General features: G+C 33.0%; 1 protein-coding gene across 1 annotated transcript; it reads left to right on the forward strand.

Moving 5' to 3' along the window:
• The first annotated feature begins 10172 nt into the window (after nucleotides 1–10172).
• LOC120279313 (F-box protein GID2) lies at nucleotides 10173–10890 on the forward strand. Its single transcript, XM_039286227.1, has 2 exons — nucleotides 10173–10193; nucleotides 10297–10890. Exons 1-2 carry the CDS (start codon nucleotides 10183–10185, stop codon nucleotides 10880–10882), a joined length of 597 nt encoding a protein of 198 aa, XP_039142161.1. The 5' UTR covers nucleotides 10173–10182; the 3' UTR covers nucleotides 10883–10890.
• Nucleotides 10891–20023: the final 9133 nt, after the last annotated feature.

The raw sequence follows: 20023 nt of genomic DNA on the forward strand, positions 1-20023 counted from the left end.
TACATCAAGAACAAAGTTGATAAAAAAAACTATAAAATTAGTTTTTAGTCAAAAATAATTATGAATCCTTCTACACACATAGCTACCCACTCCACACATAATTTTTAATCTTTTTCTCCTCTGCATCTAAAAGCAAAAAACCAACGAACTCAAATCCTAAATCAAAATTCAAAGAAAAGATATTTAAATGAAAAAAAAATGATCTTTGCAATTTTTTTCTCTAATCTAGTACCTATCAACAAAAATAAAACAAACAAAGTCAAATATTGAATCAAAATTTAATGGGGAAAAAATAAACAAAAAATTGAAAGAAAATGATACTTTTTTTTAGCTCTTTTTTTCTTTAATATCCTACCACTATAAACAAAACCGAAGGTACGTAAAATAAAATTTAAAAAACTTCAAACTTTGAATCAAAATTCAAAAAAACATAATGAAGAAAAATAATACCTGTATTTATAGTATTTTCTTCATAATCTTATACCTATGAAATAAATGTGAATTAAAACACCAAATAGATGAACCACCCGAGATACTTCGCCCTTAAATTATACAATAAGGTAGCTATTTTCTTTTTCCTAGATTGTCGTACATTGAAACAACAAATTCAACACCATAAAATGAAAGAATAGCTCTAAATTAAACTTCAAAAACAGTTTCACCCAAAAAAATCCAAACAATTCCAATAAATTTCAGATATGGAATTCCAGATGGTCGAACAAATGAAACCAAAATGAATATAACAAAAAGTCTAAATACCTTTCCAGTTCTCCGATCGAGCTCTTTGATAAGATAAACCATATTCTCCTCACCCTGCCACAACCTAACATCCCGGAAAGAAAACCCCACCAAATTATACACTGTTAGGTCTGACGACGTGGATTAACATTATGTGACAAGCCAAGAGGTGACATGGCAAAAAAAGATGACATGGTAATGATAACTTGGAAAAAGTGAGAAGTGACTAAGATGATGATATGGCTGAAGTTTGGTGACATGACATGAGAAGATATGAGGGCTAGAAGATCATGATGGGAGACCATGTTTAGAAGAAATTCCTCTCAATTATTCATGTGATGATTAACTAATTTTGGAAAGCACATCAAGTTAGAAGGATCTCTTCAAGAAGGGTAAGTTTTATATTAGGAATGATTGTATCTATCCTTGGTAAGATCCGGGATGATAAATCATATCTTTGGTAAAACTCCTTTTAGAAAAGATCTATTTAAAGAGAAATCTTCGGTGACCATTTTTTGTGAGATGGTTGCGTGTGCCTTGGTAGGCACGTTCCTCGGGAGAGATACCTGCTAAAGTGTCGTGAGGAAGGAAGCAATTACAGGCAGGAGGAGTTCAAGACGAGTCAACTGCTACAAAGCCACCTGAAGGAATCCGGAGGATTGAAAGTGTCGCAAGTTCGGGTGCAACTGGTTAGAACTTAGTCATGTTCAGTAAAATGGGCAGTGTTGCAACTAGGTGTTACAACATCAACTTTGGAAGGTATCCAAGTTAGAAAGCCGCAGAGAATTCTAAAAGAGGAAGGATCTAATGGACGTAGGTGCGTTTATATAAGATATCCTGCTTGAAGATTTAGGATGAACCACAACTGAGAGACCCTTTGGTGAGAGTTGAGGAGAGTGGACATTAGGCAATTTTAAGAGGGTATTCTTTGTCTTGAGAGAGTAAGGGAGAGTTGTACTCTTTATTCTATCACCACTTTTAGTGGATTGTTTCTCTAGGCTTGGCCCCCAGATGTAGGCCAAGGTTGTGCCAAACTGGGTAATCAACTTGTATGTCTTCTTTCTCTTGCTTGATTGTGTGTGCTTGCTTTATATTCTTGTGAGATTGAGTGACTCCCCTAAACACACTAACCCACCGGAACTATCATACACCAATAAAAGCAAATACATGAAACCAAAACCTTTAGGAGATGGAGGTCAAGGAATGGGATCTACCGACAAGCAACATAGACGAAGGCCATGATGGCGAGCATAGCAAGCATAAAGGAAGAGATAGGCAATAACAGGTTAATCCCTGGCAAGTGATGATAGGATCCCCTGTTCTGCATCCCTTGTCGATCCCCCTTCTCAGATATCTTCGGATTTGTTAGACCAAAGATAGAGAGTGAGAGAGGTTATAGAAATCTCGAGTTGTTAGGAGGCGGTGGAGGCTGCGGAGTGGTAGAGGGGGGCTCTTTATAGAGTGGCTTCGGCTAGATCGGCTTGTGGGTAGGACCGAGGTGTAGATTGAGGCGATCGAAGAAGGGCCATGGAGATTGATACACAGGTGAGTTCGAGATCTTGGATTTCTCGATTTTGTTCTTCTTTTTTAGGGTATCGATCTGATTCTTGCACTAGACGTTGGTTCTCGGGGTCTTAGTATAGTCATTGTGAGAGGTCACTGCATTAGTGACGTCTTGCTAGCACTTTTAGTGGATTGTTTCTCTAGGCTTGGCCCCCAGATTTATAAGAACTTTATTTTGTCCATTAAGAGGAATATTCTAGGAAATTTCTAAAAGAAATTTATTTTTATAGATATAACATATTCAAAGAAAATTTTTACTGGAAATGAACAAAACATCCCTACAAAGTTCAGGTATTCACAGAAACACCCTTCTTGTTTGAATATTCACAGTTCATCCCTCATTTTCTGTACATATGATTATTTGGTCCTTCCAGTTGCTAACACCGTGATTTTTGAGGAGAAAAGACCGAAATGCCCCGCCAGTTACATCAATGTTATGTTCTCTCTCCACGTTGGGAAGTGGCGGGTTAGGCGGCCACAAATCCCGAGAGGGGAGTATTGGTTCCTGTGCGCGCCTTCTCTCAGTTGCAGACAACACATTCTGAGACTTACCCCTTCAGATGCTAAGACTTACACACATTGAAGCCCTGTGTTCAACTGAAGGTATTGAGAAGAAGTTTGCTAGAGCTTTCTCGGATCTTCATTGTTGTTTCGTTGACACCATCTCCATACTCTTGAATCAGCGAACCTGAAGGTATTAATGGAAGATTGTTCATTTGTTTATATCGCTCTTATGGGTTTCTAGGGTTTTGTAATTGAAGGTTTTTTAATTTTGTTTATTGTGTATGATCCAGGCTAAAATTTGGAAAGTTCAGGTTCGTTCTCGAATGGAAGATGATGTATAAAAACATTTTTGGTTTTAGTTTTACCGTTGTCTTTTTTTACTTGTGTTGTTTACCCCTTAAATTAATCTGTTTAAATTTATATAAATGTGTTTGCACTTATAATTTCTAGTTTCCGCTTAAATATTATTGATAGTTAGTTAATCCTTCTTGGTGAAGGTATTGGACATATGGCAACCAACCTTGTGAACGGCAGGTGTTATTTGGTCTCTATAGCGGAAACAATTGCTGAGTTAAGACAAAACATGAGTTTTAGACATTTGGAAATCATCCGGAGTACTCCTTTCGCATCGTTAATGGAAATTGACCCTGTACTACAAGAGAGGGGATTGCTCAATGCTCTGTTGCAGAGATATGATGAGCGCTCCCAAAAATTTAAAATTGGTGAGAGATTGTTGGCGTTTAGGCCAGAAGATGTATCCATTATTCTTGGTCTCATATGCAATGGGGACGCAGTGGTTTTCAAAAAAAGAAAGCCACATTCAGATTTTGAAGAAAAATATTTCTCGAAAAGCTATGAAAGACATAGGGAAGCTATAAAAAAAACTATGGTTTGTCATTATCTGGTACTGGAAATATGGCTTCTGCATATGCTTGTCGGCAAGAGTCCACTGTGAAGTAGTCATCGATATATCGATGAATATTTGTGTCTGTCTGCAGTATTGCCGCACATCCATGTTTGCATGGAATGCCATACACCTGCCACCTACGACATGAGCATGTCCGAGCGTTCAAACTGATGCAGTAGTTCTTTTGGTCAACCACTTCAAAATGGTCACCGTCGGAACGGCCGACCAGTAGGTTGCGAGACTCTTCAACAAGTTCCTCAATCTTTCGATGTATGACAGGACATAGACGTCTCTCCCATCTGTGAGATTGTTCAAGTCGATGACACAACATGCCCATCAGCTTAAACCTTCGTACGAAAGACAAGTCATGAAATAATAAGCGAAAATATTAAAACTTAATCGGAAACACTATAATTTAATTGTAAAAAATGTACTTAAGCGGTAACAATTAAAATTAATCGAAATATTTGAAACTTAAGCAGAAAAATTATAATTTAATCGTAAACGATGTAATTTATGCGATAAATCCTAATATTAAGCGATAACAAGTAAACTTACGCAAAACAATTTAAACTTAAGCAGAAAAATTATAATTTAATTGGAAACGATTGATATTAAGCGGAAACAATTAATATTAAGCGAAATAATTGAAACTCAATCGGTAACAAATAAATTTAAGTGGTAACAAATAAAGTTAAGCGAAATGGTGTGTACCTTATTCAGTCTACCATGTTTGTGACAAGGAGATGGCGTGCCTCTTTTATCCATGCATTAAACGACTCCGCCACGTTTGAGTATATCTCCCCCCATCTATCACCTTTGAACATGTAGTTCGCCCAGTGTGCCAGATAGGATTTCTGTATCAACCATTGATGTGCATCCGCCGATGTGTTTAACAGATCGGCAACAGCGTCATCGAATTCTTTTTCAGCACATGAAAACACAATTCTCGATAATATAGACCAGCACCGTTCTTTCAATGACTTGCCAAGTCTAACATTTGCTTTCATGAAGTTTGCTTCCAAGTGTGCGCAAACAATATGCATGCGGTGAGGAAGGGAATACCTTGGCGACAGCATTGATAAGGCCCTTGGACCTATCAGATATAAATGTAATAATTTTCACATATTCGTCATCATCGTATATAGTATCTCCAAGCTTTGACAAGAACCACGTCCAGTTCGCATCCGTTTCATTATCTACGATTGCAAATGCCACATGAAACAAACCATCGTTCCCATCTTTTCCCGTTGCACCTAACAAAGTGCCCCCGTAGTTACCGAGCAAGTGAGTTCCATCTAGGTACAGCAATGACCTACATCCGGTCTCGAAACCAATGACACATGCTTTGAAGGAAAAAAATGCACGTTTGAAACGGGAACCATCATTCTCTACTATAGCAACGCTACCAGGGTTTGTTACTAATACCTTCTTCGCGTACCACATAAATAAATCATAGCTCGCCACCTCACTCCCATGGAGAACATCCTTGGCGACCTCTTTCCCTAGCCAAGCTTGTTTATAGGATAAATAGACACCGTGGTCTCGCAACATATCACGCTGAATGTCAATAGCCCTATATAGGGGACGGTCCTCAGCTTTTGTATGACACGTGCACTCACCCACTTTTTTGATGCCTTGGGATGTGAGGATGTGCCAATACCGCCACCACATGTGTTTGTGGGATACATCGTCTTGATCCTAAACGTCTCGTGGTTACCTTCCATGGACACTTGGACACGCCATTCACAACCTTCAGCAGCGCACTTGACAGTCACTCTCTGCTTGTCATTCTTGATGAATGTAAAGTTAAAATTGCGTTTGATCGCAAAATTTCTAAGTGCATCCTTAAAATGTTCACTGTCAGGAAATTGATCACCTACTTCCATTGAAACAATCTCATGATCTTCTGACGAAGGCAGGATGGCAAGAACCCCCGAAGGTTGTTAATGGGGTGGAAATGTGCCCCTATTGAGTGACATACTCGCCGAAAATGATTCGCTGTAGTGTACAAATTTGATACGTCTAAGTGAAATCATTGCACTTTTATGCGCAATCAAACAACTTTAAACAAAAAACTTTTACGCGAAATCAAAGAATTTTAAGCGAGATCGTAAAGGTTTAAGCAAACTCGGATAAGTTTAAGCGAAATAGTATAATCTTAAGCGGATGAAGAAAAATAATTTAAGCGATATCGGATAATATTAAGCGAAAACATAAATTATTAAGCGTAAAAGCGAGTGGGAAAGTAAGCTGAAATATATATATATATATATATATATATATATATATATATATAGTTCACAAAAAAAGAAGGGTTTTTGTTGAATTAAAAAAATTAAAAACAATAATAAAAAAATTAAAAATAATGGTTGGATATGAGGGGACCAAACCCCATGACTCTCGCATGTAAAGCGCGCGCTTCCATTTAAGCAGCCTTTAAGCGATATCGGTTAATATTAAGCGAAAACAGAAAGTTTTAAGTAGTAACGGATAAATATAAGTTGAAATGGATAATGGTAAATGATATCTCCAGAAATTGGGATTTTTACTTGCATACCCTTGTAAAATCATGAATTTGCTTAAATACCCCTATAAAAATGATATTTGTTTGTATACCCCTACAAATCAATTATATTTGCTTCGATGCCCCTATGGTTAAGTTGACTCTTAATGGTGTTAAATCAATAGATGGAATAAGGGTAAATTACCAAAATGGGTTTCCTTATATACTACTCTAAAATTTTTTTCTTCTTATTTTGTAGACATTACTCATTTCATTCAACAAATGACCATTATGAGTTTGTTAATATACCCATCAAAATTTTTTATTATATTTTATAGACTTAAATTATTTAAATTATAGATAACCAATACAATTTTTTTATATACGCTTTAATTATTTTTAAAAATTATTAAAAATCATGAATTTTTGAGTAAATTCATATTTTTAAGGTTTTTACAAACATCTCTAAAACATTTTACATTATCACATGCTCTTTACAAACACAACCTAAAAATAGATAAAAATTACAACGTGTAACAATATATAACAAATAATTTCATACTATGGTTAAGGGTAATTGGGTAATTTTGGATAATGTTAAGGGTAGTTAGATGATGTTAAGGGTAATTGGGTAATTTCATACTAAAAACTAAGAAATAATTTCATACTAAAAATTATGACCTTGGATGATGTTAAGGGTAATTAGGTAATTTTGTTAAGTTGGATTATGGTTAATTCCATAAACCCTAACGGTGGCTAACGGTAACTAACGGTAGGGATATATAAGTAAAAAAAAATAGTTTTATGAGGGTATTTAAGCAAATAGTATTCTTATGGGGGTATTTAAGTAATTTCATGGTTTTGTAGGGGTATGCAAGCAATTTTTCCCCAGAAATTAACCGAAGAATGAAATAAAATGAGTACACATCAAGTAAAGAAAGGATATTTATGACGGGAGTGAGGAACACGATGGCATGTCTACAACATTTGCATCTGCATCAACAATAAGGTCAACAGCAGCGCTATTTAGTATTTGATATATTTGGTACACATACGCTTGAAGTCAATTTCAGAATCAATGGGACAAATAATTCGGTTTGCATCGGGTGTGACAGACTTCACTTTCACAGTGCTAATGTCAAGCCCCCATCTTTGACATATCTCATCTAGAATTGACTCCCAAGGAGTCGGCACTGTGAACTAGAGGACTCGACCCTCCCCCTATACTTAGCAACTGCGCAAAAGGTATCCATTAATTGGCTTCCTGCATGAAGAAAGCATGGTCAACAATTGCATGACCACAAAAAATAAAACCAAAACAAGTGTGGAGAAGCTCACATGAATTGTCTTCCGGGTGAAGAAATATTCAAAGTACAAGAGTGCAAAATAAAACCAGAACAACAGGGAAGAGACAAATCTATCTATCCTGCGTAGATGAAAACAAAAAAACCCCAACAAAAAGGATGATGGAAGAAGAAGAAGAAGGCAGCTTGGGCTTGGGTTAAAGAAGCATGTAAAGTTCAAACTGACAATCGTACTATTTTCCAAAAAGTTGACAAGACCGGGCGCCAACTTTCCCTCCAAATAGCAGGGCAAAAATGGAATTTTGGATGAAGTTCACTGACGGAGTTACAGCCAGTGACCAATCCGTCAGTAAAATAAAAAAAGAGGGACTGTTTGTCAAATTCAAATGTCAGAGGGACTTTTAGGGATGCTTGAAAACTTTCAGGAACTAAAAAATAATTTTCCCAAATTTTTATTATAAAAGGGTTTCAACATTTAAGTATTTAAATTTAATATTTTTTATAAAAATAAATAAAATAAAAATTAAATATATTATAGTTAACTACTTAACTTAAGTGCTTAAATGTATACCCTCTGTATAAAATTGATCCAAATTTCAGTTATTAATATCAATTAAAATAAATTATTTAAAATTTAAAAAGTTCTTGTTGTGGTTTGGTCGGTTTTTATTAATTTTTTAAATTAGTTACTTAATATAATGCTTAAAATAAAAATAGAAAAGGGTTGTCTGGAAATTCCGATATATAGGGATGGCAACGGGTCGGATCAGGTGCGGGTATTATCATACCCGTACCCGTACTCGTACCCAATACCCTACTAATATACCCGAATCCGAACCCGAACCCGACGGGTTTTAAAAACCTCAACCCACACCCGCACCCGACGGGTAATCGGGTACCCGCGGGTATACCCGCCCCCGCCCCAATATTAACAAAATTATATTAGTATATATATATATATATATATATATGTATATATATATTATATAAATATTTTAGTAATTTTAATTTCGGGTCGGATACGGGTTCGGGTACGAGTCGGGTATTAGAATTTCAATACCTGCACCCGCACCCGTTTCATATAAGTCGGGTTTTACACGAACCCGACCCGAAACCAGGTCAAATCGGGTTTTACCCATCAAACTCTGGTCGGGTCGGATTGGGTTGGGTCGGGTTGGGTATGAGTATTATTGCCATCTCTACCGATATACTGCAAGGGAACAAAATTACATTTCCCAATTTTATAGGGATATAGTTACAAAATTGCTCCAACTTAAATTAATCCTACCCTATACCGCGGTCTTGCAGAGTAATTAGAACTTTTTCCGAGTGGCAAATCACAAAACTCCATAGCCATCACACTTTCTTTAAATTAATTGAACAATTCAATTATATTTTTAAATTATTGGCAGGTGTTTATTGATGTTATTAATTAAAAAAAAATTGAAAAATAGCTATTTATTAATTTTGCTAGTTTAAAGGGAAATTTCAAATATTTAGAGGGATATATTTACAAAATCTTTCCAACTTTTATTCTAGTCTGCATTTGCACAAGGGTTAATTATAATTTTTTTTAGAAAACTATGGTGAGAGGTCGAATTTGAGTGAAACTATATTTTATAGGAGTGTGAATAGTAATTATGTGTGGATAATTTCAGCACTCACCCGACCCTCACTAAGGGGTTATTTGGATGAGCTTTTGAAAAACCCAGAAGTGTTTTTTTATAAGTTAAGCACTTCTGGGTTCAAAAAAAATTGTTTGTATTGAGCTTACGTAAGCGGTAAAATCGAAAGCAGTTTTTCGGAAGCTAGTCATGAGCGACTCGAAAAAGTGCTTTTTAGCTTTATTTTTACGAACCGCTTTCTGAAAAGTCTAATACAAAGATAAAAATATAAAAAAAGTGCTTAATTTATTCTGAAAAAACACTTTTTCCAGAAGCACGTCTACTAAACTTAAAAAAAGTGTTTTTTTGAGAAGATAACCCAAACAAAACCTAAATTCTACCTAGATTTGTGCATGACTGTATATATATTTTTTTAAGAAGATTCGTCGTTCATTTTGATATTGAAAAAAACTTTTCCAGGGGTTTAAATGCAAAAATCCAAAGAAAACTATAACCACTAGCCGGCAGGCTTTCACGTGCTCCTCTTCAAGCTTCCAATAAAACCACCAGTCTGGTGCGCACTACCGCGCATATGAAAAAGACCAAAACACCCTACCTCTATCTCCACCCTCCAATATATTCTGAACCGTCAGATCAAAATTAATCCCTAAAATCCAACCATTTAATTCCATCATAGCGTACAAATAACAGAACACCGGGGTAATAATATCAACCCGGCAACAGACAAGATGATCAGAAAGCGCCAAAATGCACTTATTGTCTTTTGTTTTCTTCTTTTATTTACTCTCCACCCCTTGAAAAATAAGAAAATTGCTTTCCGCCATATCAATTTTAGTTTTATTTTTATCATAAGGTCAGAATATTTTTCTATGGTAGTAACCTTTTTGCTTTCATCTATTTATTTATATAAAATTTTACTTACTATGTTAAATATATATTCAAAAGTGCACTCTGAAGTTTAGTTTATAACATTATAACTATTTTACATTTTGGTAACCATGATAAATCTAACCAACCCCAGAAAATATATTGGAAATGACTATAAGGTGGTATTTAATCAGGGGTAATATTAGATTACAACTATTGGAAATATATCATTTATTTTTTATTTTTACCGAAATATAAAATAAACATTGTTTCGCTCTTCAGAAACGACAAAATCGTCGGTTCTTCGATAAATGAGAAAGAGAAAGAGAGAAAGAGAAGCAAAGGCATCCGATCGGAGACGATGAAGAGGATCTCATCGATCGAGGAGATGCCAGAGGCCTCATCGAAGAAGCCGAAGCTGGAGGAGGATCCAGATCCGGCGCCGGAGCCGGAGCCGGTGATGCCGCGTGTGCCGGAATTGGGGGATGATCTGGTGTTTGAGGTGTTAAAAAGGGCGGACGCGAGGACGCTGGCCGCGGCGGCGTGTGTGAGCCGGCGATGGAGGGCGATGACGAAGGATGAGCGGATCTGGGAGGCGGTGTGCACGAGGCAGTGGGCGAACTTCGGGTGTGGAAATCAGCAGCTGAGATCGGTGGTGCTGGCGCTGGGTGGGTTCCGGCAGCTTCACTCATTGACGCAGCAGCAACCGGCGGTGGCGTCGTCTTCGTCGTCTTCGTCGTCGGTGGCTAGGAGGGCGTGGATTGGGCCGGCGAGGTTTGGTAAGGATGAGGTGCATCTTCTTTTATCTCTTCTTTCGATTGGGTATTTTGAGAAGATGAATGGATTTAAGCGTGGAGGTGGGGCTTGATTTCTATACGCTGATGATGCTTTTTCATTTTTGTTGGTTTGTAATTTAATGTTGTGATTTTAATGTGATGATGCCTAGTTTCAGAAGGAGAATTTTCAATTTAAGGTTTTGTTTTTTTGATGGGGAAATTTGCGGAGGATTTGGGGGATTGGATTTTTAGGGAAAAATAGGGAAAACAAGGTGGGATTTTTTTAATATTTTTATGTTATATTTTTTTTTGGGGGATTTTTTTTTTGTTGGTTTGTAATTTAATGTTGTGATTTTAATGTGGTGATGCTTAGTTTGAGAAGGGGAATTTTCAAATTGTGGGTTTAATTTTGATTTTTGGGAAAGTTTGGGGAGGATTTGGGGGATAAGATTTTTAGGGAAAACAGGGAAAACGAGGGATTTTTTTCTGATTGGTAGAATAAATTGAATTTTTTTTTTGTTAGTTTATGTTTAATGATGTGATCTAATTTGGTGATAATTCTTAAATCGAGGTTTTAATTTTAATTTTGATTTTGATTTTTTTTATTTTTTTATTTTTGGGAAAAGGCTAAGATTTGGGGGTTTGTATGTTGGGGAAAAATAGATTTTTTTGGGAGTAATTGGAGGACATGAAAAGAGATATTATAATTCCTATTTTTTTATATATACATATATATTTTTTTTAATTGATTGGGAGTAATTAAAAAAGACAAAGGAAGAAATGTATATGATGATTTTATTGAACTGAGTATGAGAATTTTTTCCCTTGTTTGATTGATGATTTTGGTGTGTTTTTGTCATTAATGAAAAAATTTTAAAAAATAATAAAATTATTGGAGGAACAGAATGAATGATTAATGTTATTTTTGCTTATTTCTTTTAGTTTATTTAAATGATTTTTTATTAAACCAAGTTTGAGTATTTATTTTTGTGGCTTTTATTTGTTTTGCAAGATTGTTGTTATAACTTATCCAAACTTTTGTTTCAATTATTCAGAAATGTTTATATATTTAATAATAATAATTTATCAAAATGTTTAAATATTTAATAATGTTTTAATCATATATTTCATTTTCATGAGGATTTTTATAAAGTTTTTTAATAACTGATTCTTCTCATTGTTATCATATTGAAATTAGAACCTTATGTATCATAATTTTCCATTTAAAATAAGCTATTCCTCATTGTTCAATTTTTTTTAAAAAAATGAAAATTATGGTGTGTTGAAAATAATATGCATTAATACGATTAAATAAGTGAATTTTCTTCTTAGTTTTACTATATTAAAATTAGAAACTTGTGTATTATTATGATTCTATTAAATCAAAAGATAAGCACAACTCATGTGTTTAGGATACTGGATCTCATTGACATGTGACATTTATTTTAATCAAAGTAACACTTGTTACTTTATTAATCTTCAATTGTTTCTTTGGAGAATGCTTTCTCATTTTGGATTTTTTTATATTTTTGTCAAATATAATTTTCATTGTCCAAAGATTCTCATGTGAATAGAGGCACCATTAGTATTGTTTTCTTTTCATTATTTGTCTTATTATTTGATTGGAATACTTGTCTTGTTTTGAGTCTTGGTTTTATTTGTGAATTGCATGAAGCTTTGTTTCTAGACCTTAAAAAATAAATTATGGCTACTATAAAAATCGCTTATATTTTGCACTATTATGAGCAAAAGTCAATTTGAATATCATAAAAGTGTCAAATTATTATGGTTATTATTGGGCAGGAGAAGGAGTTCAAGAGCATAGTTATTAAACCGGGACCAGCCTTTTTTATTTTTATTTTTAAATGACTTTTTTATTTTTTGATTTTTTGATTTTTTCCTAATAAATTGAAGGATATATATATAATTTTATTAAGTTTGTGTTTTTCCTATTTTCTACTACTTCCAAATAAGCCATTAATAATTGTTTTTTTTTTCTATCAAATTATTTATTTGATAACTAATAATTCATGAATATTATTATATAAATTATATAATTAAAAATTGATTTATATTATTAAAATATTATTTTAAAATATTTTTATTAATTCAGTATTAATCTGAATGACCCGATAGTTGAATTAATTGACCTGTGATCAAGAGTTTTGACCGGGTTGAGTCTGATCACTATGCTCAAGAGTAAATAGATTATTGGGCTATTTCTTTTAAATAGCATTACCAAATTAAATAATTATAAAAATGATATATTTTGGTTTGGTGGGAATTATGACGGCAGTTTCTCCACTTCCATAAATTCTACTTTAGCAATAAATGCATGTAAATAGATTTTCTTTTTAAATGATTAGTCCCTCTAGTTCAAATTCTCCATCAGTTTAGAGATTTTGTTTTGGTTTCAAATTGGTTGCTACTTTCAAGAATTTTGTAAGTTGACTTGGCCTGGTCATCAACCCGGGTTTACAACTTTTTTTTTTAAATCAATTTTATAATAATATATTAATGGTAACAATAATATCAAAAATATAGAAGCTAAAGTGTAAGGTCAAAATTCAGAAGCTTTAGGTGGGTACACTGTTGATTTCATATTTGTATAGATTTGTACAAGTTCATATTTATTTTATTTAGTGCACTTCAATATCTAGCATAATTGTTTAAAATTTTAAAAATTAAGTTTTTATTTTTTTATTATTTAATATTTGATTTTTTTTAATTATTTATAATTAAGATATAAATTATTTTTTAATAAAATTATTGACCCTAGTCCTAGTGCAATTAGGTTGAACCCCTCGATCTCTGACCATTATTTTTTTCTTTTTCAAAGCCTTATGCGGTTCTCAAAACCTTGACCTTTACTCATTTTATTTAATGAAATTTTTATAAAAAAGCTGTGTATCAATAAAAAGTAAATAATCTAATTTAAGGGTAAAATTATACGATCATTTATTTTTTTTTATTAAATTTTAAGCGGTTTAATAGCACCTTTAATTTTTGTGAAAAGTTTAAATGTCACATAATTTGGATGTGAGGGAGTAAACGGTCTAGTCCTGTTTGTTACTTTGATCATAATATTTGTCTTAATTTGATTAATCAAATAATATGGATTTCTTGTATACCCCTTAAAAAATGCTGCATTGTGAATAGACTTGTAAACAATATATTTATGTATATGTCTAACATCTTTATGAATTGCTTCTTGTTTGTCTCTCGTATAAGTATAAATATGTTTTTAGTAGAAAATTTAAATTGCTTTTTAACCGTAAATATAATATATATAGTATTTTTTTTGGGGGGATAAATTCAAGAAAAATCCCCCAAAATTCTGTAAAGGCTACCAAATTTTTATTTTGTTTTAATTTTTTTTTATAATTGCGGACCACAACTTTAATTTAAACCCTTAAGTAGGGAGATAGATAAAATGCCACTCAACTTAAAAAATTTTCAAGACAAAGGATCCAATGTAACAATAGAAAGTTGCTAGATTGAACCATTCAACGATAAATAATCTACTTGGTTTCCAAAAAATTGAGAGCTTTTCTAAATTAAAAAAGGACTTATTCATAAGCAACTTTTAGAAAGCTCTGTTAACAATTAAACATTTTTATAGGGCTGTGCAGCCAATTTTCTTTGATTATTTAGATGGTAATCAATTAATTGGGCAAGATTGGGTCAATATGTAGAATTGGAATGTAAGATACTCCTGAGTCCTGCCTATCCTTTTTATATGTCCACTTGGTTTTTTTTAATATATATCCATCAAGAAAAATCTTCATAGCATTAAATAATTTTTATCCAAATTTACTTTTATTTTTAATGTATTATTACATTTTTCAATATTTTTTGAAAAAAATAAAACATTATTTTGAGAGAGAATAGAAAATATAATTAAATACAAAAAAATTAATGGCAATGGGTTAAAGTGGACATTTAAATATAAATTGAATGGGAGGAAGTGGAATGAGAATGTAGAGGGCAATGGATGTGAGTAATGAAAATGAAAGCTATTTATTAGAAAATTGTGTTCAGTTGGGAGAGAGTAATTTATTAGGAGCAAGATTAGGATAGTGGTTAAATTAAGTTTATACATAATGAGTTATGCTTAAGTGTTGTTTGGTTGTTTCTAATTTAAATTACATGTAAGTTCAGTTATAGTGTAAGTGAAAATACTATATTTTCACTTACATCACTGTTGTTTGGTTTGCTGTAATTAAAAATGCTGTAAATTATTTTTGTTTGTTTGATTTGATATAAGTGAGAGTATAGTCACCATGTAAGTAGAATGGTGAGATTACCCCCTTTATCTATTATTACCTCTATTATCTGATACTATTTATTAAAATTAATCTAATTAATAAATTTAATAAGATATTTATTCATAATAAAATTATTTTTTATTAATAATTAAAATAATTTTTAATTTAAATAATAAAATAATATATTTTATATGTCATTATTAATAATCAAGATTCATTCAAAAGGTGTTTTTAACATTCAACATTAATCAAGATCCATTCAAATAAATTTAATAAATAAGATTCATTCAAATAAAACATTTAACATTCAACATTCAAATTATTTTAATTAAACAACATCAAGATTGATTCACATAAAACAGTTAACATTCACTATTAATCTTATTACCACATTCCTTCAAATAAAATATTCAACATTCATGATTAATAATCATCTAATACCATCCAAAATACAACATTTAACATTCATAGTTCAATATGACACTTTCCAAACAAAAAATAAAAATAAAATAGCATGATACTTGTCTAAACATCAAATTAAAATAGAAAATCACACTTGTCCAAACATCACATTGTCCAAACAAGATACAACATCACAATTGTCCAAACAAGAAAAAAAATACCACATTGTTCATGTCACAACATTATGCTAAATATGACAAGACAAAATAACAATCTAGTCAACACCCACATTTGTTATAACAACTTAAGCTCGACCACCCTTTACTTGATCAAGAAAATCATCCATCCAAATCACCGAAAGGAATGGGTTTTGTTCATGAACCCATTTGCTAAAGGGAGATTTTGAAGTAGATAATCATATGCTCGTCCAAGATCATATTCGGTATAACGATCACTCAAAGTCATGATCTCATCAAACAAATCTTTACTAAAAATTTACTCTTATCCGCCTCTAGTGCATTTGCAATCCTACCCAACTCAAATTTAACATCGCACATAATTTTTTCATCCGCCTTAGCACATTTTGCTCGTTTTTTTACCTTCCTTAGCCTTGGAGGTAGAACTTGTCGGTGCATCGTTGATAGGAGATTGACTTTGTCCAACCTCATCAAAATCATTAAACCCTTGGGTTTGGTTGTCAAGGTTAATTATTGGTGTTGGTGGTTGTTGTTCCATACGCGCACCTAAGCTTCTAGAGCTTTGAGATCCTTTTCTTGCAAAAGATCCCGTTGCTTGATCGTTTCCATATATAATTGTCATATCTTCATAATCTTGAATTGGTTTGTTAATATAAATCTCTTCTGCAGGATGTGCCTACAAACATAAAATAAGTATTTTGTGATTTTGGTCAATGCGCAAATATTACATAAACCCATATATTACTCATAAAGTTCAACTTGCTACTTACTTGAATGTATGTTCAGTATTCTTCTTCCCCCATAATTATTTTTTTTCCGCATCATCCCATGACACACCACTTAAACCTTTGATCTTCTTTATTATCAACCATATTTTCCTCACATGCCGCAAACGATTATTGACATGTGTGTCACTTACCACCAAGTTGAATCTTGCGCCAATGACCCTAGCAACGACATTGATAGCAACACTCTTAAATCCTTTGTCAGATTTAAGCACAAGGTTTGCTTGCTCAACTAGAGACGTTAACATAAATGAGGGCATCATGGGTCTCCATCGGAAATTAGTTGATGTCTTTCTTCCAAACAAAGTCATGATTCTATGGTGTCATATTTTCAAAATCCATCTGCTAAGTATCATAATTAACATCAATAGAGTAATTATTTCACACATAAGGGTATTCAATAAATTTCAAACAACACAATATCAATATTATTAAAAGCAAGGTAAAAATTATGCTATAAGAATAAGTTTCATTACATGATTTGTTTTCTATAAGAAATAACAAAATTTGACAAAGGTTTCAAAATCCCTTCAAAAGGCACACAAAACTACAATTAAAAAAAAACACATTTAACATAGAAAGCTTTTTACATGTTACTCCACATATCATTCATGATTGCTTCTCGAACTGCTAGCCATTATCTAGCTTCTTCTCTAATTTGAGAGATTGTGTTCTTATCTCACGCACATTTGGTTCCCATTCTTCAAGGTTTGGTATATATATGTCTTAACTTCTGCGTAAAATATAATTATGTAGAATACAACAAGCGATGACAATATCAACTTGGGTGTTAAAAGGGAAATATGGTCTTGATGTTAAAATTTTGAAATGATTTTTAAAAGCTCCAAAAGCTCGTTCAACCGAAATTCGTAATGAAGAATGTCTATAATTGAATAATTCTTTCATGCTTGATGGTGTTCGTGCACTAAATTCTTTAAGATGGTAACGAACGCCATGAAATGGTGAAATAAAGCCCGACCTTGTAGAGTACCCGGCGTCTACGAGATAGTATTTCCCTATAAGAAAATAGTTACAAGGTCTTGCTTGCATAATTGCACTAAATTAAATATTTTAACATTTTATGGAATGATATAATACCTTCGGGTACTACAAGTCCATCTTCTCTTTCCAAAGCATTCTGAAGGACAAGTGCATCGTGTGCGGAACCCTCCCAACTGGCTAATACATATGTAAATTTTAATTCAAAATCAACCGCGGCTAATACATTTTGAGTGGGATAGGGTTTTCATCCACGAAAAACAGGCTACAATATCTTGAGGAACCGATGCATGAATATGAGTACCGTCAAGCGCTCAAATGCAATCCTATATAATTATCAAATTAGTTAATCATATTACACAATCTTTGATTAGGAATTTAACTATAATTAACCCTATAATATTTACCTTAAAATATGGCATGAATCTTGGATCTTGTGTGATGAGTGGACTAGTAGTTGTGCTAGGTTGTTGAATTAGTACACCTCGAAGTTCTCCAATAGCATGTAAAACATAGTTGAAATATCGCTAACAGTTTCTCCAAGGCGTAAAAAATTAACACTAATAACTCTATTCCTCACATTATGCCCAACTATATGAAGAAATATGGCTACTTGTTCTTCAACACTTGCATGTAAAGTGTTGTATAGTAGTCCTTTTCCTTTTAGAGTATCACATAATCCAAAAAACGATGCCCTATTCATCCTCAACATCAATATACTAATCTCGTCCAAGCCTTGCACTATTCTTGCAATATAATTTATGCGTTGCTCATCTCTATTATAATAAGGCTCCAATGATAAATAGAGTCCTCTTCTTTGCTTGTACCATATTGAAGCAAAAATAGTGATAAAAAGACTGTTGCGATTGCGGCATGCACATTCTCACAAAGAATCCATCTATAAGGCATATATTAAATAAAAATAAACCATTACTTCATTAAAAAAAAAATCATACAAGCAAAGGAAAAATAATTTAACTCTTTTGGAAATATGACCTATTAATTTTCTGCACAGACAACTAATGAATGCTCGCCAGAAAACAATTCCCATGCAAATAATCTCTTATGTCAGTAAAAAAAAATAAATTAATTTCCATATGTTTAACTTTTTCTTGTCCCATTACAAGATATTTCCTAAATGATGGAAAGAAACATCTCATATTTATGTCACACAAGCAGTATGACAACAGATGCAAAAGTGAACTTGATGATTTTTTGCATGACATAGACTGTTGTTTTTATAATAATGAAAACAACAGTCTATGTCAACTTAATCGAAACAGATGATTTTTTGCAACACCATAGATTATTAAACATATGGATACATTCCTTTTAATCCAGTGCTCTTTATTATCCAATGAAAACACACTTCCAATCATCAGTACACTTTGTTTAATGCAGTAGTAGTAGTAGCTCTTAAATCAAAACTAGTAATGCATCACAATACCTATTTCCCAACCTTAACTTTTGCATTCAATCAAAAAGAGAAACAAAAACTAACAAATAGGGAGAAAAATAATAAAATTAAATTAAAAGAACAAGAACACAAATCTAGTGCAACAAGTAACAGTTATAAAGTATAGATTTTCGACACAGGATAAATTGATTGTTCTTGCATGCTATATAGATAAGAACCAACTCGTTTAATTCCTCAACAAATATAAAGGAAAATATGATTGTGAATTAAGAATTGAAAGAAAAATAAAACCCAACAAAAAAAAGGAAATAAAAAAAGATTATATTCTAATTAGAAACTCTTAATTTCCCTCAATCAAAGATGAAGATCCAAACTAAGGTTCTCCTTAGATTTAACCATTGAAGAAGAAGGAGATGAAGATGAAGAAAAAGCATTGAAATTAGTAGTACTAAAAGTATGATCACCATCACAGGAAACTCTCCAAAGACTGGGAAAAAGGCTACCATTGATAGGCTGAGACACAGAGCCAAACCCACCATAGATTATAAAAACAACAGCCTATGTAAATTTAGTTTTCAAACATTTTTAAACTAATGGATACATTCCTTTTTCCAGATATTTTTTGCAAGGAAGTTTAGTATTATAAACCGCAGTCAATGATGAAATCAAAAACCAAGTTTGTGCAATCAAGTTCAACTTAATAAAAACAGCAGTCTATGTAAATAATGAAAACGTTTTTGGAATTTTGATCACAATGGGGAGAAGCATAAACTCCAAAACTAACATCCATTCCAAAAGATCAAACTTTCCACCAAATCAAGAGAATCAAGTCTTAAAATCAGCATTAGGAATTAAAAAATAATTGTTTACCTTGGATTCAACAGCAAAGCTCCAATTGTGGAGAAGAAGGTGAACCAGAAAAGCTAGGTTTTCCAAGATTGTGGCCGGGCTTGAACAACAAGGTGCAGAAGGTGCTTCATACTTGATCGACAAGGCAGTGTCTGGTGGACTGTGGCCGAGCTCCGATACTCAGACGCCGATGGAGGAAGGTCGGGCTCCAAAACATGAACGGCAGGTGGTATTCAAAGCTTCTACAAACCAAAGAGAAGAGAAGGACGATAATGTTGCAAAAGTAAAGGGGAAATATTGGTGATCTTAACTTGTT

This window comes from Dioscorea cayenensis, chromosome 16 (genome assembly GCF_009730915.1).
Source record: "Dioscorea cayenensis subsp. rotundata cultivar TDr96_F1 chromosome 16, TDr96_F1_v2_PseudoChromosome.rev07_lg8_w22 25.fasta, whole genome shotgun sequence".
NCBI lineage: Eukaryota > Viridiplantae > Streptophyta > Magnoliopsida > Dioscoreales > Dioscoreaceae > Dioscorea > Dioscorea cayenensis.